At 37.0% G+C, this 20,655-nt stretch overlaps 1 protein-coding gene across 4 annotated transcripts in view; it reads left to right on the top strand.

The window, feature by feature from the left end:
* Positions 1-2,898: 2,898 nt before the first annotated feature.
* The window catches only part of LOC124776950 (zinc finger protein 37-like), a 78,669-nt gene continuing 60,912 nt past the window's right edge, over positions 2,899-20,655 (top strand). The window contains exons 1-4 of one of the 4 annotated variants that reach the window (XM_047252177.1): positions 2,899-2,973; positions 3,067-3,180; positions 4,623-4,705; positions 10,263-10,788. In XM_047252177.1, coding sequence (XP_047108133.1) covers positions 4,641-4,705; positions 10,263-10,788 — 591 coding nt within the window. In that variant the 5' untranslated portion in view covers positions 2,899-2,973; positions 3,067-3,180; positions 4,623-4,640. Of the gene's footprint in view, positions 2,974-3,066; positions 3,181-3,202; positions 3,342-3,697; positions 4,540-4,622; positions 4,706-10,262; positions 10,789-20,655 lie in introns of those variants that run through there. The other 3 variants (XM_047252179.1, XM_047252180.1, XM_047252178.1) reach the window with 3 other exon arrangements.

A 20,655-nucleotide genomic window follows, 5' to 3' on the forward strand; every position in this document is an offset into this window, starting at 1 on the left:
CTTATTTAAATTACTCATGAATGGAAGAGAGTGCATTTTAGTATTTGCTCAGTGAAGTGGCTCCTAATGTTACAAAGCAGAATACTCACTTGAGTAATGTTATATGTGTAGAAGACAGGTTCACCATAACATCGCGATTGCTTGCTACGGGAGAAAGGTACTCTAATGTACTTTACAGCACTCGAATACCACCATGCATATTAACCAAAATAATTCCAGAAATGTGTGAAATGGTTTGTAAAGCACTGAAGGAGGCATATCTGAATATCAATAAATGTTAAATGCGCTACATGGGCACCTAGAACTATTTTTACCTTTGAATAATTTAATTAATAATATTAGTGTTCCAACCACAACAAAATTAATGAAAAGTACGAAACAGATGAAGAGCTTTTTAACTTGTGTGATCCAGAGTTCAAAAATAGACAAACAAGAATGGAAAGCTAAGATTTTTTTATTTTAAGAGGTGCCATCCTCTATTCCAGTTTGCTGAAAAGCTACCTTGGTGTTTCCCGACGTAGAGGTGTATGGCTGTAGCTGCGATTGTAGATTTGAAGTCACCTGCAGCATATGTTTCCAGCACATGATTAATTGAATGCATTGTGCCCCTTGATCGCTCCCCCATCTTTGTCGAAGCAAGGTTGTTATAAACAGCCGAAGGAACACATGAACTAAACTTTGCAGCCACATTTAGAAACCCATTACATACGTCAAATAGCTGTAGAGGTCATTGCAAGCAGTTAGATTTCACACTGCAGTGAAGAGATGACAAACGACTTTTCTAATCAAATCTACGGTAAGGTCTTAGATTTCATCATATTTCTTTGGCGAAAGACAAGATTTGTCAAAGTTCCCTATTACACTATAAAATTTCTTTGACATATCAACCTTGGCAAGGAAATATGATATTGTAATATTCTATTTGTTTACAACAGTGCTGAAAACTTCAAATTTTCAAATAAGGTTACAATGCCTGAATAACAATACAAAAAATGCCAGAACGTATGATATTTCTTTATAACGTCATTGGGCTATATGTTTAAAATACAAAATAAAAAAAACGGACATGTGGGCTTCCAATATTCCCATTCGATTGCTCTCCTTATACAAGTATTTTTCGTGTTATATGAGGCATTATGAGCGTCAGAAGATAATTATGTTTTCCAAATCCATCCACAAATAGTTACGCTAGTGGTCGGGTTCACTCTGCAACTCACTAAGTGAATTTATGTGAGAAAACTGTCTTCACTTAAGCTGCCACTGCTCATATAATTATACTCAGCATTTCTCTTTGTTGCTTTTTTTCAGCAAAACATATTTCGAACACAAACTAGCCACTGAAATTTCTTTTCTAGACCGACTGATTGTGGGTGAGCAGTTACTTGGAACTTGTTTCGTGTGAAGACATCACATGTGTCGCGATTTAATGCATGTACAGACTGTTGTGGAGGGGCTTCGCCTCCATGACACATTGAAATGTTCCATGATGACAGATTTTTTCCAGGAGTGTTTTTCCACTAAAGAGACCTGACATCTTAAAGTGAAAAACGATTTTGGTTTTACAATAACTGGACAGAGAAAAAATTACACTGTTCATAATAAGAACATAAATTGATGAGACAATTTCCATTAAACAACTTTTGACTATAAAAAAGTCAGCTCTATTTAAGGGAAATAAAGTAGTTGTTATCTGGTACTTAAAAAGAAAATGTTTAAGTGGGTGTGGTAGGAAGGTTCTGTGTGTTGCACTCTACATATTGTAGGTGTTTTTTTCGCTAATACAGAAATACGGATGTTTTCAATTGTTCGCCTGACGCTTTCTATTTTATTCTTAACGATTTAGCATACAAACTTTGCAAAAAACATCTGTTATGAAGTTCACTTTGGCTATTAATAAACTTTATCATTTCATTCCTAGGTTCTGAATTCTGATATTATATTCCGACATTATGTATCGAGGATGATATCTCAAAACCTCACTTTACTGTTTAGAATTGAACTAAGGGAAGTGACTTTGTGTTGACGTTCTGTCTGATGTAAACACACCATAGTTTGGCGGTGACGTAGCCTGCAGCTTTATTGATATCTAGTGTGAATTGACCTTTTTTGTTTTATAGCTACTCTACAGGTCAATTCTCAGTTGACGGAGCGGAACTTCAAAACATTGCACAATGCATTTCAAAAGGCTTCATTCACAGGTTGTCAACGGACCTGCTCGGTACATTAATGTAAAATTTTTCGGACAAAATATTAGAGATTGGCGTTTTTGCGGGATCATGGTGTCGTCTGCTAACATAGGAAGTTGTGTTCACTTATGGAAAGGAAAATGCCTTCACTGCTCATAAATGAGAACATAAAACTGACGACACAGTTGTCATTAAACGACCTTTCTTAATACTGAGAAAGTCAGTTCTACCCGAAAAGAAAAATAAATTTGGTTTTGAAGTTAGTAGTTACTTAGAAAGAAATATAAATGCAACGCACATGTTAAAAGGCTCTTGCTTTTAGTCACGGATTCTATCTCATAACCTTATTTTCAATATTTGATACTGTGCTAATCAAAGTGAGATTGTTTTGATGTTTCGTGTAGTTCCAACACAACATGATCTGATGTTACGCCTCCCACCGTTCCCCTGAAGTCCAGTTTGATTCGGCTTTACAAAAAGAAAAGGTTCTTGTAGATATGTGAAAGGCACTAGAATTGTCGAAAAATTTTAGCTAGCACGAAATATAAGTCCAATTTTCTGACAATGCAATATTTTCAGCTTGTATGACATAAACACTCTGAAAATTACTCTTTTACTACATCGCTTTTCTGATCAACGTTCATTAGCAAAGTTATCAACTGATAACGTGACGTTTGCTATGATTGACTACGGGAGTAATGTCTTTGCTTTGTACAACTTGCCATGTAATCTTTGTGTATTAACAACTTAGAAAATCTACGAATAAAGAAACACTTTCGAATTAACTGTGATTATTGATTGTTAGATATAGCTTTTACACTTTTATGCTCACGTTATAACGGTATTCCAATGAATTAATGAACATGCATTCTTCGTTCAGCCTAATACACTGAGCTCCGAATCAGCGCAGCTCTAGATAGTGACCTTCTGAGCGCCATATTGTTTGTCCAGGGCTGGCAACTTCTGACTGCCTGTTTTTACTTGTTAAAATAAGGTATGTGAGTAACGAATAGATTGTTTTGTGTTACAATAGTTAGATTACTGCATGAGCGTATATGTTTTCCTGAGCAAATAGTCTGATGCCAACATTTTGTCGTATCTGTACGAAAATAAGGCACACGGGCGTCCTGTAGTGCTCCTTATAAATTTTATAAAGTAATTAATAAATTACTAAATTTATTTTGTTCATACTCTTATAGTATGTAATCTTTGTTGAAACTCAAATGCCCCTCGGTTAGTATTAACAGTAGTGAATTTAAAAATTTGCCAATATTGGATCATTTAAATGGATACACATTCTTCAGTGAATTCTTGCTTTAGTACTGAATGTGTTGGCGATACAAACAATATAAATTTCGTAATTTACTGAAAAAGTTGAAATACCAGTTTGACAGATAACTATTTAGATGTGGGAAGACACTACATACTTCGATGTACCATTGGGCGAAACACTTCAAACGATTTACGTATGTTGCGCCAACTGTTGACATTTAAGTTCGTCGCATAACCTAAGTTGGTTTCTGCATTTAACGAGCTGGTTATGTGGTGTATTTTTCGGCCAATAGACATAAAGTTCGCGCAATATGATTTATGTTATAGAGAATATATAGCATAATCGAGTTTTATGTTAGATATATAGGGTAATACCCAGAATTACATGGTTCAGAAACATCGCCAACTGAAAACACGAACCTGTTGTAAATGTGTTGGTAACGGAAGCGTGTTGCAAGTTGTTGGCAGCCTGCATCAATTGTATATTGACAGTTGCTTGTGCCGAAACCATCGCACAGCTTGTAAACAAATATTTTATTGCATATAATAACGGTCATAGCGTGCAGAACAACCCAACAGTCAAAAGGCGTTATCCAATCCCACACAGTAGTATCCTGTTAAGCAAATACTTCGTCGTTCAAAATTTGCTGTGTTAATGTTACGCGAAAAAGCGATAGCTTTCGTTTTTGAAGTCATTTATACACACTGAGCTGTAACATTTTAAAATACAATGTTGTCTTACCTTTGTGAACAGTTATATAATTCTACAATGCATGGTTCTGGCATTTCGATACATATTTCGAAATTAAGACTGATTAAAATTTCGTCAGTAGTCTCCTTCAATAATATTAACTTTCATTTCCATTATGCTCCATGACATTAAATCCTATCATTCAGTATTTTTTCAGTTTTTGCAATTAAAACATCGAGTATCATCAAACACTATTGTGACAGTATAGTCAACTGATTAGTGGCAAACCGTAATAGGCGTAATGTACACTTCGTTATTAGTTATTCACTGTCGCAAATCACAGTTGAGAAAAATGCACGCTTGTCTTCTCGAAATTTCACATTCAGTCAGGTATTTTAAAGAAACCGTATCCCATCTTTAAATTATGATTCTCCTGGATGAATTAGTGTATTTTCAATCACTTCATTCCATAGGGCCTGCAGAAGTCCCCAATGGCATCTCCAGTGGAAACACAGCACGAAGATCAGGAACATCCTGGGTTCTCAATTTCATACAGGTATATAGTGCTTCATTAATTTTGAAGCATAATAAATGCTCTTTCAGAATAGATTTAGTCTTTGTTTATTGAGAAAGTTTGTTGGGAAGTATATCTGGATGCATTACAGGAGTGTACTATGGGAACTTCATGTTTAGTTATTCCTTTAATGACGAATGGTTCTCAATTTTGCACATCAACACCTGTAATACTTCTCCTAACCAGTTTAATGTTTGTACTTCAGGTTGTGCTGCATTTTTTGAAATTAATGGAGGGGTGGCATTAAATGTAATGGTTACTGATTGGTTGTAAAGAGTGTGATGGTTAGAGTATTGAATTGTATCATAAGCATGTTTCTTTCACTTCTATTGTTTGTAAAATGAAATTAAATGTGTTTGGTTTTCTTAAGCTGTTATATTTTGTGGATCCGTCATGGCGATTTGTCGAACTTCCAATGTTACACCACTAAGCAGATGGACTAGGTAAGGTGACATTTAGAAGACTTATGGTGACCTTGAATTGTTAGAGGTAGATCAAAACAGATTACATTCTTCATTGTTGTGACTACATCAACATTATTTGGCCTCGGAATTCAGGTTGTCTAGTGAGATGATGCAAGGAAAGACACTTCCTGTGCATGAGAAGAGGAGGTTGAATCCTCTTCTGATCCTCCAAATTTAGATTTTTTTTTTGTGCTTCACATACAGAAATGCCAAGACCATTCCTGAAATAGAGCTCAGTGCCTTCCTTTCTCCATTTACTCTCTCTCTGAAAGCTAATTTTCGGTTTCTTAAGACCTTAAAGAGAAGATTGTAAATTCACACACCCTTCATTCGTCCCTTTCACAGTTAGTGTAATTTTGGATTAAAAAGAAGGAAAAAATATTGCGTCAAAGATGTAAGTCAAATATTATAAATTTCTGGGAAAGTTTTTGGTGGTGCCTATTTGGTAAATTTGCATAAATATTAATAGGAATATTATAAGAGGGTTTAAAATAGTGATAGTTCCATTACCACAATGTAACGTTCACCCATCTTTACTTTTTGAGTAGAAATAATTAAAAGAAATAATGTTGCCAACTCTCTAGTGTGGAGCTGCTAATTTTATGATACTTCAGAAGAGGCAAACCTTCCTGTTTAATGGAACATGTGGACAATGGTTTGGTGTTACCATTTGCACTGAGTGATTATTTATAGTCCTGCACCCATACAAAACATAGATGTTTAAAGGTGTCTGCCAAAGAACATTGGGCACAAATCATCTTTAACGTGGTGCATATAAATAAATATCTTGCACCAGGCACACGTAAATAATTATATAATTATTTTAGTGAATGTAGGTTTTTTAGGAAGATGGGCTGGAACTATTTTCATTTGCACTATGTGTAAGAGTGATTACTTAAATGCTGGCACATTAAACAACTCTCTATTTCCAGGTGATGATTGCAAATTGTTATGTTTTGGTTTTAAAGTAAAATGTTAGTTGCTGTATTCACATTTGTCAGATGTTGCCTTCTGTAATTCACAAGTCAGCTGGAGGACTGGCCCATTCCATTTTTTTCACTTAGTTCTTAGTGCAACATCTACCACTGATATAATACTTTTGTGTTTTATAACTGCATATATATCATTAAAAAAAAAACTTTATAGTCTCTCCAAAATTAGTTTAGGATTGACACTTCACCAGGAGCATGTGAAGGCATGGAACAGTGTTGCCACATCCTGCACAGAACGCACACGTAATCTTAAATTTCATTCAACTAACCCACACAGCGAAACTATTCATTTTATAACTCCACTGATACATTCCTGTCGCTATGACGGATTCTTGAAGTGTAGCTTTCACTTGTGCCATTTAATGAAACATCATCTCCTCCACTGAAATTTCCAAAAAGAGTGTCATTCTGCCATGCTCTGTCCATGATGCTTTGTATATGTTTGATGGGTTTCTTCCAATCCTCAGTGTGGTGTTCTGGATGGCTTCTGTTGTAAGTGCTTAGACTGCAGAGAGGGTAAATTTGTTATTATTCCTGGCAATGCAACCTTTGATTTGGGCCCATATCAAGTCTGTTGGGTTGAAATGGCAGTGGTAAGGTGATAGTCTAATGGCTGTGTACCCATGTTTTTTTTTGCCAGTTCGTTGATTTCGTGGAGATGGATCTGTGGCCTATAGAGAGAGATTTTTCCATAAGCTCGACCTTTTTGAGGTCATCACCTACATCGACATTAGGACGCTGAAGGCAGTCAATCATTTCCTCCTTTCTGTGTGCCGTGGTAAGTGGCTTGTCAATAACAACTGAATGGTAAGCAGCATTACTTTGAAAAATTGTTGACTGTTTTCCAAGATTTGGTATCCTTGAACCACTTTGTAAATGTAGTGTGGTTCATTTCTTCAAGGTAATCTCCTGTTTTCTTTGATTTAAAAAGCAGGAGACTATTTGAGAGAAAACCTTGCAAGGTACCTACATGGAGAAGAAAAAGTCCACTCCCCCCTTGCCAGAAGGCATCTGTCCACCTCTGCTTGACAGCCTGATCAGAACTGACCCAAGTTTCATGAAGCCACACCACTTCAATATTTATGCTACAGATGTCCCTTAAAAATTGGCATCACCATGCAGCTATATCCTCCCTTTCCATCAACAGCTTGCGTCCACAGAAGTTTCCGTAGTGAAAGCCAAGAATGTGTAAAACAGTGGACAAGGATGTGTGACTCCCTTGAAAAAGTCCTAGTCTTTAAGTTTGAATAGTAACTTCCTGAGTGTCAGATGTTCCTTCCCGCAGTAATTATTATAAATGTAATGGTGAATCTCGTCCTCGGCAGATGAATAAATATTGGTAATCTGCTTCCAATATGACATTTTCCCCAGGTATGTTAGGTTCCTATGGTTCTTCAACTTCCTTTTCTTTGTCAAAAATTTTCTTCCCAATATTCACATAAATGTTTTTGCTTGTATTCAAGGCTGCAGCAGTTCTATCGTTCACTTTTGTATTAGAGAGCAGCAGGCTAACATTATGTTTTTTATTCTCAAAGGAGGCACATAACGCGCAAACCATTTCTCTTGACTGCCCTCGTATGGCAATCCCATGGCCAAGACAATCATGTCTAACTTTTCCACTTATAATGTTCGATGAACTTCCTGTTTACTTCGTTCAGTACCATATGAGGAGTAACAGAAGCAACAAATAAAAGAATAACTCTTACAACAGTAAAAACACACACACAGAAAACCATAGGAGACAACAATCACTCAGGAGAGCTACCTGGCAGCAGCTCTCCACTGCAAGGAGAAAGTGTTGTGTGGACCAATGGTTTTGCAACTTTGGGGATTTGCCGCAGCTACTGGTAGTATGGTATTGGCGGAAAGTGGTCCGGGCCTGCGGCGTGGGTTTCCCCCCCTACCACTTCTGTCCCTGCTATCAGTCCTGCAGTAATTTTGGATAGACTGCAGTGGTCCAAATACAAGTTGTGACCAATACAGATACAAGGTGATCTTACTGCCAATATATCGTTTACCATCTCATCTGTTCTGTTTCTAGACATTTGTCTGTGAATGTGAAAATTAAGGTGCTATGTAATTACTGTGTAAATTATGTTTTAAATCCAGGTTATGCAGTTTTCTCGAATCACTTTGTATTTGTGAAAGTTTATTGCACAGTTTTTGTTAATTTACTAAGCTATTTGCAATTACTCTAAAACTTTTAGTTCCAGGCAAAGAAACATTCTTTGACAAACTTAGGCACTTTGTTTTCTTCTTATGATTCCTGTCTAAAATGTGGTAATGTCATATGGTGCTGGCCTATGTGGTATGTGCACCAAATGCCAATAAAACAATTTCTCTGACAAAAAAGGATAAACACCCAGAGGGACAGGAGAGTGAAAGGGAGCTTCACATTTTTGAAAGTTATCCAGTTTTATTTCATAATGAAGCCAAGACAAATACAAGCCCATTGCTGGTCCCTTGTCAGTAAAATGGTGCGTCTTCTATCTACCTGGATATATGCGCTGATTCAACTGGGGTAGATATATACAGCTATTGCACACTCTCCAGGGGTAGTTGTCTCACAAATGTTGCAGATGGTTCTTGATACTGCTATATTGGGATGAAGTCAGTGACAACTTGTCCTGCATACATTGTTTGGGGACAGATAGGGATATCTTGCTGACCAAGGGAGTATCTCAACATTATGCTGGCTGTTCACAGGCACATAAGCCATATGTTGAAAAAGGTTAACACTTGAGGATGATAGTTGTTAGGGGATAACACTAATGTGTCCCTACAAACTTTGCCTAAATGTAGCCTCTTCCATGGTGCTGCTGTACTCACAGACTGTGATCTGAGGTAGTGCAGAAACAAGATTCATCACGGAAAATGATACAGTACCACTCAGCAGCAGGCCATGCTTCTAGTCACGGTACTACAGTGGTGTTAATGGCAGCCTACTCATGGGATGTTGATGTAGGCTTGCTGGTCTTCAGTCAATGGGACGGGATGATATGGGGTGTTGTTGTAAGCCATTGCTTATGCTTGGATGGCAAGTGCAGATATGAAGGGGTTGCAATGTGGTTGGTGCGCACTGGGGCATTTCTCCCTTCATGTGGGCAGATTTGGTTGACAAGTACCTGGATGCCTTATGTGGTTTCCCCTTCATCCCCCTTCAGTCAGACATGATGCCTCTGTCACATTCAAATGTCTGCTGTTTGCATATGCAGAATTTGCCCAGCTGGCCACAAGCAGGCTTAAAATGATGCCCCCCGTTCGAAACTCTATTAAATGCTGGTTTCTTTATCTTAACAAGTGTGTGGTGTCCTCCATAATCCTCCAAAATTCTTGCTAACCATCTGACGCATTGCACACTCATCATATACTCTGCCAGACTTGATGACATTACCAATAGCTTACAACACTAACACTTTGGGGCCTGTTATAACCATCACAATTGGTTGCAACTGTAGTGTTTTCATACCAACTGATGGCACTAAGTGCAACATTTACATTTACAATAGAGTATACTGTCTTAATGGGTAACAATTTTGTCAGTGGCTGTGAAACAAAAGTAAATCTGTAATGTGGATGAACTAGAATATTTAGGAGGCTTAAATGTTTACGTCACATTCAGTTCTACATTGCTAGATAATTGCATAGTGTGTACAATTTAGATGACCATTGTCAGAAATCTTGACATCACTAGATGCTGTGTAACTGTGCTGTGTCTGGTAATTATTGCTCTACCACGTGCCCTCTGCAGGAAAGGAAGTAAATAACATTGCTTATTTGTTACTGGGCCATATGATATGAGACAAATTCCTTAGTAAACAGCCTAGAACTTACAGTATATGTTAGCATCTCATTGTAAATGAAAATATACTGCTAAGAATTGATAGGAAAGGAACATTCACTGCTTGACAAAAGTAACATGTTGAAATTGTGATGTCTTGTTATTTGAACATAAGTTTCCAAATTAAACTACTGCAGTGCACATTATTGTACCAATACTTGCAAATTGTCATTACTTCACATTCATTTTGTGCATATGCTTGTATGGTAAACGTTTCAATTCACTCCACTCCTGTATTTCAGGTTAATTCAAGGAGATATCATGACACCAGATACAGAAAAAGAGCAAAACAATAGTTCAAAGACAACCCATTGTTTGATTTGCAATAGTCGTGTGGCAGTCTCCTCCAGGAACAGCTGCAATATTTTTCACAAGTACACAGTTACTTCCACAGAGAAACCAATATCGTATACTATTGGAACTGTTTTAGGGGTGGAGATGAGTGAGGACACAGTGCACAGTCACGTCATTTGTAAAAAGTGTTTCAAACTTTTTAATGAAATAGATGAAATAGAAGCAAGATTGGAGGAAGTGAAACTTGAAATAACAACAAATTATAACAAGACTTTGAAAATTCAGAGTGAAGCAGAAAAGGAAATTGTTCAGATAGTTGAGGAAGATGAGGAGAACCATAAGTTGCCCCTGGGATCAGAAGATGGAAATGTTGTGAAAGCAAAAGTTTTGCCTCGAGCTCGTAAAAAGGGACCACTTAAGAAAATGAAATCAAGTCACTTAATAAACAGTGAAGAAGAATATGAACAGCAAAAGGTATGTTATAGATGGTGATATAGAAATAATTGCTCAGTGAAAGCATTATAATCTTAAGATATGCCAAGGATTACTGTTAATTAAGGAAAAACTTCATTTTTAGAAACCCTAAACTCTTGATGAAATTTTATTATTCACCATAGACTGTTTCATGTAGAATACATTGTGCACTTTACAACTAACAGTTAAGCTCATCAGTCTCTCCCTACTATCATGTGTAAACATCCTGTAACGTAAGCTATTGTTGTTAGTTATGTTAAAGCTTTTTTCTGTTACTGATGAATAATTGTCCAAAAACAGATACAAGGTAAAGTTGAGAAGTTCCCATTGCGCCAGTGAAGAAATGCACTTTTTTTTTCCTGACACACTCCTTGTCTGTAACTGTTCTTGTGCATATTCCCTCCTTTAAAGTTTAATGGTGAAATTTTTCTGAAATATTCATCTACTCTTTGTATGGCCCTCCCACCGGAAGGAGGCATTTTAACTAGGCTGCATATTGGGCACTGCCTTTTTAGCCATCGTCATTCGATAAGTGGCTACCCCACCACTTTGTACACATTGCGGCCACGTTTTAACTGTCCACCACTTCCTAATGGACTGCCCATTTTTTAACTGTTTACGTTCCCGCTTGGGTTTGCCGTCTGAGTTATTGGCCACTTTAGCAAATGGTGTGCAGGCTGGCGACCACATTTACTTTTTATCCTCCGAAGCAATATGGCGAAGGCCATTTAATTTTTAGTTTTGGACCTCTGTTTCTGTATTGTGTATTTTTAGCTCTTTTCCCGTGTGCCTGTTTTTAGCTGTCTCTTGTTATGTCAATTGGGATTGATGTATAGTCGTTTTTTAACTCCTCTCTGTCTTCATGTTATATAGTTTTGACTTGGGTGCATATGACCCCAGTTGTTTTCGCCCTAAAGCAAAGCAAAACCAAAACCAAACTACACCTTGCATAACCTTCTTGTCTATGAACATTTTCCAGCCACAGGATTTTTTTACATGTGGAAATCAGTGAAAATCTGAAGATTTAACATCTGATGTTTAGGGCACATGTTTGAACAATTCATAATCAAATAAGATTTCCCATTGCTGAAGTACATTTGTGCTCAGGTGCTATGATCTGAGGACATGTGATTATTTCCTCTTCTTTTAACTTCTCCACCTTTTATACAGGGGTCAAAAAGATTTGCATATATTTCCCAATCAGTATGTCACCCTTTCATGGTAATCAATGTGAGGAATCTTTTTTGTATCCCAGATGAATAACCATCACTGTACTTCAGAATATATTGTAACATTTCTAACCTGCCCGTGTTGCTAAAATACCTCAGTGTCACTTGATGTTGTGATGTCTCATCCTCTGAAATTGCTTGAGTTGATAGTATCATAGTTCAATAAGAGCTACAACATCACTGAATTAAGCTTGAAATTCTTTCACCTTTCTGCAGATTAAAACACTCTTTAGTGATCAGCTCACACGGTCTTTTTCATATTTCTATCTGTGTGTCAACAAGAAAACCATATTAGTCTTATCAGTCCTCTTTCATTAGAGATAATAATGCCAGTAAACCAAGTTAGTAACTACGTACAGTGGATTCTAGAGTGACAGTTTCTTCATAACACACTTCTGTAATGGAGTCCTATCTACAAATGACACACCTTCACCCAAACATTACAAACAACTCCCTGAGATGGTCACTGGAGTTTTACTAGTGTACTACCACAGAAAAGTTATGTTGACTTCTGCAGGTAGACTGTGCAAAGTAAGTCTGTAAATTATTCACATTGGCTAAAGGTTATCACTTGAATAATTAAGGTGAAGTTTCACACTCAGAACTTCATGTGATGGTGAACATTAGCCATGAATTTTTTCATTAAGTAGTTAACATGATGAGGTTTAACTGCGAACATTGATATAGGGACGTTGGTTTAGTGATTAGGTCTAAATTCACACCGAGATGTTAACTTGATAATAACTTAGCGAGGACTGGTGACATATTGTCTAATGGTGGTATATGTAGACAAGTGTAAGAATTATTAGTGAAATTTGTAATTACATTTCACTTTACAGTGATGATAACAGTCAAATTGAATGGACCATCTCAGTCTTATCAGGCCTCTTCCTTCAGTGTAATAATAGCAGTAAATCAAGTTAGTAACCACACACAATGGATTCTAGACAGTGACAGTTTCTTCGTAACATGCTTCCATAATGAACTCCAAACTCGTATTGGACCAAGCAATAATTTTGTTTATTTATATGTTAGATAACTGTAAAAGTAATGATGTTTGATGTACTATCTGACTGATTCAATGCATACCTCCACAGTGGGTTTACAGAGTTCCCAATAAATTTCTCAGATCTCCAATTTTCCTAATTCTTAATTAGTACCTTATTTGGATAATCAGACGTACTAGCTGAATTAGAAAAATTGGAACAAGAGAAGTATGTTATAAGATTAAATAAGTTCAGATGATGAAAGTCTTTTCAGGTGGGTCAAAACTTAGGTGACAAATAATTTGTTTGACGACTTCCTAGCATAAATAAAACTGCTTATTGGAAACGGGGAAATTATAGTTTTTGAATGAGTTATGTCTTTTTGGAAATAAAACAGTGAGCTCACAGTACTTTTTTTGATCGCATGAACTGTGGACATAATCAGTGATTTCTCTTAAATGAAAACGTTTTCATAAGGAACTTGAGTGGGTCATTTGAATCAGTATAGCTCAACCAAACCACTGAATGATAGGTAAATCTGAATGAAAATCACCTAATGAAGAATTTTGATATTGTACATAATTATAGTACATCTGCTATTGATACATAAGATAAAAAGTTATTTAAGCAGTAATATTGTAGCAAATAGTTACCTCACTTTGCTACATATCGGTATCACTTTTTCTGTTACTACTTTGTCTCTGTTGTGTAGTAAAGAACACGCATCTCATATACTGGAACAAAGCAGTGCACAAAATCATTTTCATTCTATTTGACATGTTCCAAACATTGCTGAGAAATTCATTTTCTCTCTTGCCTTTGGTCAACATTTAACAAAGCTGGAATCTGTTTCGCATAAAGCTGTCTTTCAGTTAATTCTGTTTGCTCGTTCTCCTTTTATGGTTGTGGCATCAGGTAGTTTGTGCGCTTTTGATTGCCGATCATTCACATTGTGCATTTTGTCAAAATTTCCCTCTGTTGAAGTTTTGAAATGTCTTGTGTGAGTAAGTGCAACCACATTTGAATTCAGCTACCCTTTTAACTTGAGGCAGTAGTCTCCTTGTAAACTTTCACAAACATTAGTGAATTTCTTTGTGCGATAAACTGATAACCTATCAAGCTCAACTAATTACATGATGGTATTGCATCCTTTTCATTACTGTGCAGTGTTTACCAACATTACGAAAACAAAACTTTATTACCATTAGCATAACTGCAATGCCTTGTCGATAACTTTCTACATTTCTCTCTTATGAGGTACTTCTGTGATATTTGATTTTATTACTCCGCCATCTACAGAATCAGAACAGTAGGAAATATAAAACATATCATAACAATTTTTGTTGGCTTGTGCTTTAATTTATACAAATACATCTGTTTCATAATTAGACTGATCTGTGTTTCAAATTTACTTTGAACTGCTGCTTAAAATGTTCCGTTTATTGTGCTTCCATAAAGCATACATTGAATTTTTACAGTTATATTAATGTTTGAAGATATCTAAAACATTATTACACAGTCAAGAGCACCCATATGATAGTTTATGTGTGTGTGTGTGTGTGTGTGTGTGTGTGGGGGGGGGGGGGGGGGGGAGTCGTGAGTATTGTTATTTTGGAAGACAAATGGTGACTAGCAACTAGCCATTAAAACACCCAGTTCTGACTCTGTTAAATACCTGTGTAATGCCAACTTTGCAGTAATTTTCTTGAAAGAACATCACCTGACTGCACTAATTTTTTCCTGTCCGTAAGAAATGGGGGGGGGGGGTGGAGGCAACCCCCCTTGCACCCAATTATGGGTGCCCCCTGTAATCAGTAGTCTAGTTAGTTATTTTCAAATTAATTGCTTTAGTTTCGAATGTGAATGTCTGTTATAAGGACATAGCTTCGTATAGCTTTGAAAACATAAAACTGGCACGAAAAGCTAATCTGAACCTAAGATGAGAGAGAGAGAGAGAGAGAGAGAGAGAGAGAGAGAGAGAGAGAGAGAGAGAGGGGGGGGGGCAGGGAGGCATTTAAAGGTAATTTTTTTCTTGAGTAACTCTACTGTGGCTTCTGTCAAAAATGTTTGCCATTACAAAATTAAACTACATTAAATTATTTACAAGAAAGGTCCTAGTCATTTTTTCTCTAGAACTAATAGTTTCCACATTACATTTGATGGAAGAATCACAGATTTTTAAAAATAGTGATTTAATGGTATAAAAGTAATGTTTAATGGCCATTAACTGAAAAATAGCAGAAAATCTGCGTAAGTTGTTATGAAATAACATCTTTTCTCGAATAGGTACGTTTAAAAAATAAACAATTGTATCATCATCATAGCCATTAATTAGGGCTTTGGTTGTCATTGGGTAGAGCAGTCCATCCTCCCCTTGGCTCTATCCTCACTCAGTCTGAGGTAGCAGGTTTTTGAGTCATTGTTGTATCTCTAAATAAGTAACCAAACAACTGTGATTAACAAGAATTGGTGGTGCAAAAATCATTATATAAAAACAGTAAATTAATATACCTGTAAATAGACTCTACAAAGAGTGGTGGCGACAGTAAGTTGAGGTCTGGGTTTGGCTTTGTTGATGCTTTTAAGTGTGCAGCATGCCAGATTTTATGCAGATCTTTCTGATATTCAAGTGCTTGGTAAATATCCAAAAGCATTTTCTCACCAGCCTGTGTGATCTTTTCTGCTGGGGTTAGCAATTGTACTGAACAGCTTAACCATTTCTCCTTTGCTTTTGTTGTAAGTGGCAAGAGATCATGTTATACCTGCTAAAAACATCTTGGAGGTTTCAGCAAAAGGAAGTTGTTGGAGTTTGTTTGTTTGAAAACAATTTGGATTCAACCTTGCCCCTACCATGCTCCATGAAGTGTATAGGTCCTGAAAAAGGATTGAGTAAAATAGTAGACTTATTAGGACAGTGGGGTGTCAGCAGCTTTCTCTGATGTGCATCTCACTATTGTATCATCAGCATTGCCAGTGAAATTACTGTTTCTGTTAGTACTAAGCCTGGTTCTGTTCTTTTCGTTTGCAGGAAAATGCTCCTGCTGAACAGTTACAGTCGTGCTTTCATTAAAAATGGGGTTAGCTGAAATTTTTGGGAGGACTCTTCTGCTCTGCTTTTTTGTACCATTGACACCACCATAACCATGAAAAACCATAATTGCAATTTGTCCATAATGTTGAGTACATAGGCTACGCATTGATTACAAAGTATGGGAAACTGTGCCTATATTCCATTTCAAGTGATGAAAGAGAAACCTCCATCTACTACATTGGTGCTCAGGTGTTCTTAGGTCATGAGTTGCGTCATTGTCCTCTGGAAAATGTTTATAGAGAGAAGATTTCTTTCCTTTCCTCATTCTCGCTTCGTTAGAAAAGGGCAACAGGAATATAGGTAATTTGTATTCTGTAAGCTTTGCAATGTCACCAATCTTTTGCAGTGGCTTGTCTTTGGAAAATTGTCAGATGTTCTACAGCTACTTTTTCACCGTGCACTTTTATGGCATTGTTCATACTAACCAAAGACAACAGCACATTCTTCTTAGACTGTTTTATGTTGCCAAAATTACAACCAGTATAACTTTGGAAGGTTCTGTTACCAATTTCTAGCACTTGGTGACAATTTATTTTCAGGTTTCTGATTATCCCTGTTGACAGACATAAGTTAATTCATTTCCGGAAAAGGTGGATGGACATTAAACCACTGGTAAATCTTTGCCCAGTCTTGTACATCCTTATTTCGTTGTGTTACCCGTAGATCAACGTCCTGCTTCCCATTTGAAAAAGTCACTTCGATAAACTCTTCTAATGACGAGCAGATAGCAGTTACTCCAGGGGATCCTCCAACCTACTTTGCTAGAACTAAATCAGTTATTCCGCTTCCTTTTGTGAGACCACTCTTGATGGAGCACATCAGATTCTGCTCTGTCGCTGTATCTGACCAAATCCCTGCTCAAGGGAAAGCAATTCGATTTAGAGTGAAATAACCCTCATCTGCAAAATCCTTGGACACTTGGAAGGCTGGTTTTTAATGGTATTATATGTTGCACTTAAAGATGGGCAAATCTTATATATTGAAAAAGACCACTTGCATGAATGGCATCATTTAACTAACACTTGCAATACTAAGGGGGGAGGGGGGGGAGTACTTAATGCCCACCTTTTGAAAAGATTGATTACTACGCATATTTTTTAAAATTTTGTAAAAATTATTTGTTGCCTTTAATGAAGTCTTCTTCCAGATTCTGTGATTTACATTTTTCACTTAAGCTTAGTCGGAAAATTTAAGTTTAAGGGAGGTGGTTATAAAGTCTGCCCCACTTGGTGGTAGATGTGACTTCCCACGATGGTCGTCTTACTCAATAAATAATAGCGTTAAGTGACCATAGAACACATGGAAATTATATTTCTCTTGGTTGACAGCACCAATGATCTCAACAATTCTTCATTGTTTCGTGTTCCGTGGCACTTAGTCCAGTGTTAGATACAAATGTGATTGAAAATGTAATGACAGTCGCTTACTGATAGAGTACTTACAGCTGCTGAAGATGAACTCTGAGCACCTGAAACTGATGACAACACAGCTTGCAAGGTTAGTGACAGATATATTACAAGCACTGGAAAAATTTATAGCTCCTAACATCCTCACATTAGAAGACGAGTAGCACAAAACATAGTGACGGAAAGAGAAGGCATAAGAGACGAAGACAAAGTAAGAAAATAAGAGAATCATCTGAAAAGTTTTTGTCTCCAGAAATTGTCAACATTATAATAAACCATACCAACGAAGAGGCATTGAGGCAGAAATTACCCAAGACAGACAGACTTGAATTCATGGCATATATAGGGCTACTTATTATTCTGGGGAAGGAAAATGACAGTATGTCATCTGTTATAGATTTATGGTCCTACACTTCAGGAAGGTTTGTTTATACTGCTAGCATAAGCCAAACCAGATTCCAGCATCTTATTAAAATAGTAAGATTTGATGACAGAGAATCGCGAAGCGATCGCAGGAGATGTGATAAGTTTGCTGCAATACGAGAAGTTTTTGATAAAACGAATGAATTACTGCCAAAATATTATTCTGTTCGGACACACACTGTTACTGATGAAATGTTGGCATTGTTCCGTGGCAGGTGTTCCTTAAAGATCTTCATGAAGAAAAAAATCTGGTAAATACCATATACTTATACGCATGCTCACAGATGCTAAAACCAGATATGTTATCCGCATGGAGCCTTATGCTGGGAAAAGAAATGATTATACCCAACAGTTAAATTCCACTGCAGCTGTGGTCAAATGCCTGGTGGTTCCTATACATAATTCAGGGTGAAATGTCACCACAGACAGAAATTACACTTTAATTAATTTGGCTGAAGATCTATGGAGGAATTGCAAACTAACTCTCATGGGAACATTACAGGCTAATAGGAAACATATACCTAAAGAACTGAAAGATATCTCAAGACGAGAATTATATTTTAGTAAACTGGCTTTCCGTGATACTAGTACTGAAAATATTCCAATCACAGTTATTTCTTATATCCCCCGTGAAAAGCCCAAAAGAAATCTGCTGTTTCTGTCATCTCAATATCATGACCCTGAGGAGAAAACAGTTATAAATTTATATTATAAAGAGACTAAAGGTGGCATTGACATGATAGATCAAATGGTGAAGAAATATTCAGCTAAGAGGGCGGCAAGAAGGTGGCCGCTGTCTGTTTTCTATTCTCTTGTGGACATAGCAGTCATAAATAGTTATACACTATTTTTGTTGAACTTCCTGGACTGGAATAAGAAAAAAACCTAGTAAGTGATGACTTTTTCTTAAAGAACTGACACTGCAGCTCACGAAACCATACATTGAAGAAAGGGCTACAAAAATTGCAGGACTACCCAAGCCTGGAGTTTCAAGTATGGAGGGTATTCTTGGACAGAAAATCCAACAGAACTTCGGTGGAAAGGAAGCTCATGGAGGTAAAGGTAAATGTCGTTTGTGTATTATTGAAAGCTATTCAAAAGCAGAAAAGTACAACGAAGTGAACAAAACAACAATAATAATCAGCAACAATTGTAAGAGATACACATGTGGTAAACACAGCAAAAATCTGTTGTATGCTCCAAGTGTGATGTAGTAGATTCCAAAGGAAGTGGTAAATAATTCTTCTCGCAAAACTGTGTTATGTACCTAAGCTATCTGTATATTACCTCAAGTTTTTGTAATGTTTTTTTAATTATAGTGGAGTGTACTTCAATAGTACTATGAGTTTTACTAGTAATTTTTATCAAGATAATTAGACTTAGTAAACTTAAATGACGAAGTTAGTGGAAGATATGAAATGCATTTTTGAAAACAGTTTTAAAAGAAATATTCAGGTTCTGGATCGTGACTATGACAAATTGAGCCTCTGGATGTTTGTTTTTTCAATGCCTATAAAACATATTAATACACCATCTGCAGCTACGCCTTAAAGGATAGCCAGTTTCACGATGAGCTTCACGACAAAGGGTATTGGTTCTCATCATCCCATTACACCAATATAATTTTATATACATTCTTCAAGAGTGGATACCTAGCTGAATGTCCTGCACTATTTGTAATCCTTGGGAGTTTGCCTTCGATCTTGATAGTGTGAAACTTTGTGATTGTTGTGGTGCACCATTTTTCATTATTTGTTAATGATTTCTTTTGAACATTTCTTGAATGTCGGCAATGTCCATTTTGTGAAGTGTAACACATGCATCCCATAAAAAGTTGATCTCTGCAGCTCTTCGGCACTTATTTTCTTTTGCCTTCTTGATACACATCATGAGTCATTAGCAGCTAATATTTTTCCTGTCATAATTGTTAATACAACAGTTTTATATGAGCCTTACTAAAGATTGAACTTGCGACCTCACACTCAAAGATACAAGGTGAGGAATGCCCCCCCCCCCCCCCCTCCCTTCCCAGTACTTGGTTTGTTTTAGGATGGACAGGGATTCCTTTTCCACTACAAAGCCTTTGTTCTTCATTTATTATGTCAAGGACAAGTTTGGGGAAGAGGCAGCAATTTCAAAAATAAAAAGTGGCTCCATTCTGCTTGAAATGGTCTCCCCCACTCAGTCACGGGCACTGCTCACATGTTACAAGTTAGGTGATATTCCCTGTCACTTTAACCCACCATAAAAGTCTGAATATGGTACAGGATATCCTTTTCCAACGAGATCTCCTTTTACAGACGGATGATGATTTGTATGCTGATTTGGAGCAAACAGGTTTGCATTTTGTCTGTCATGTCTAGCAGGGACCGAAGGTCAACAGAGTGGATACTGGAGCCTTCACCTTGGCCTTTGAAGGTGACTCGTTGCCTGAGAAGGTCAAGATGATGATGTATCACTAAGATGGCAAGTCATATATTCCTCCTCCCATGCTGTGCTAAAAATGCGTGTGATTCTTTCTGTTGCAGTGCCACCCCTGTCTGTAGGTATTGTGGCCATCAGTTGCATAAGTTCCTTGTGCTCCTTTCCCATCTGTGTCAGCTGTGGGGAGCACCATCCTATTGTTCAACAGACTGCACCATATTCAAAGGCAAAAAGAATATCCAGGAATACAATACACTAGATTGTTTTGCATATCAAGAAGCCAAGAAGAAATAACATTGCCTACATGT

Source organism: Schistocerca piceifrons, chromosome 2 (genome assembly GCF_021461385.2).
Source record: "Schistocerca piceifrons isolate TAMUIC-IGC-003096 chromosome 2, iqSchPice1.1, whole genome shotgun sequence".
Taxonomy (NCBI): domain Eukaryota; kingdom Metazoa; phylum Arthropoda; class Insecta; order Orthoptera; family Acrididae; genus Schistocerca; species Schistocerca piceifrons.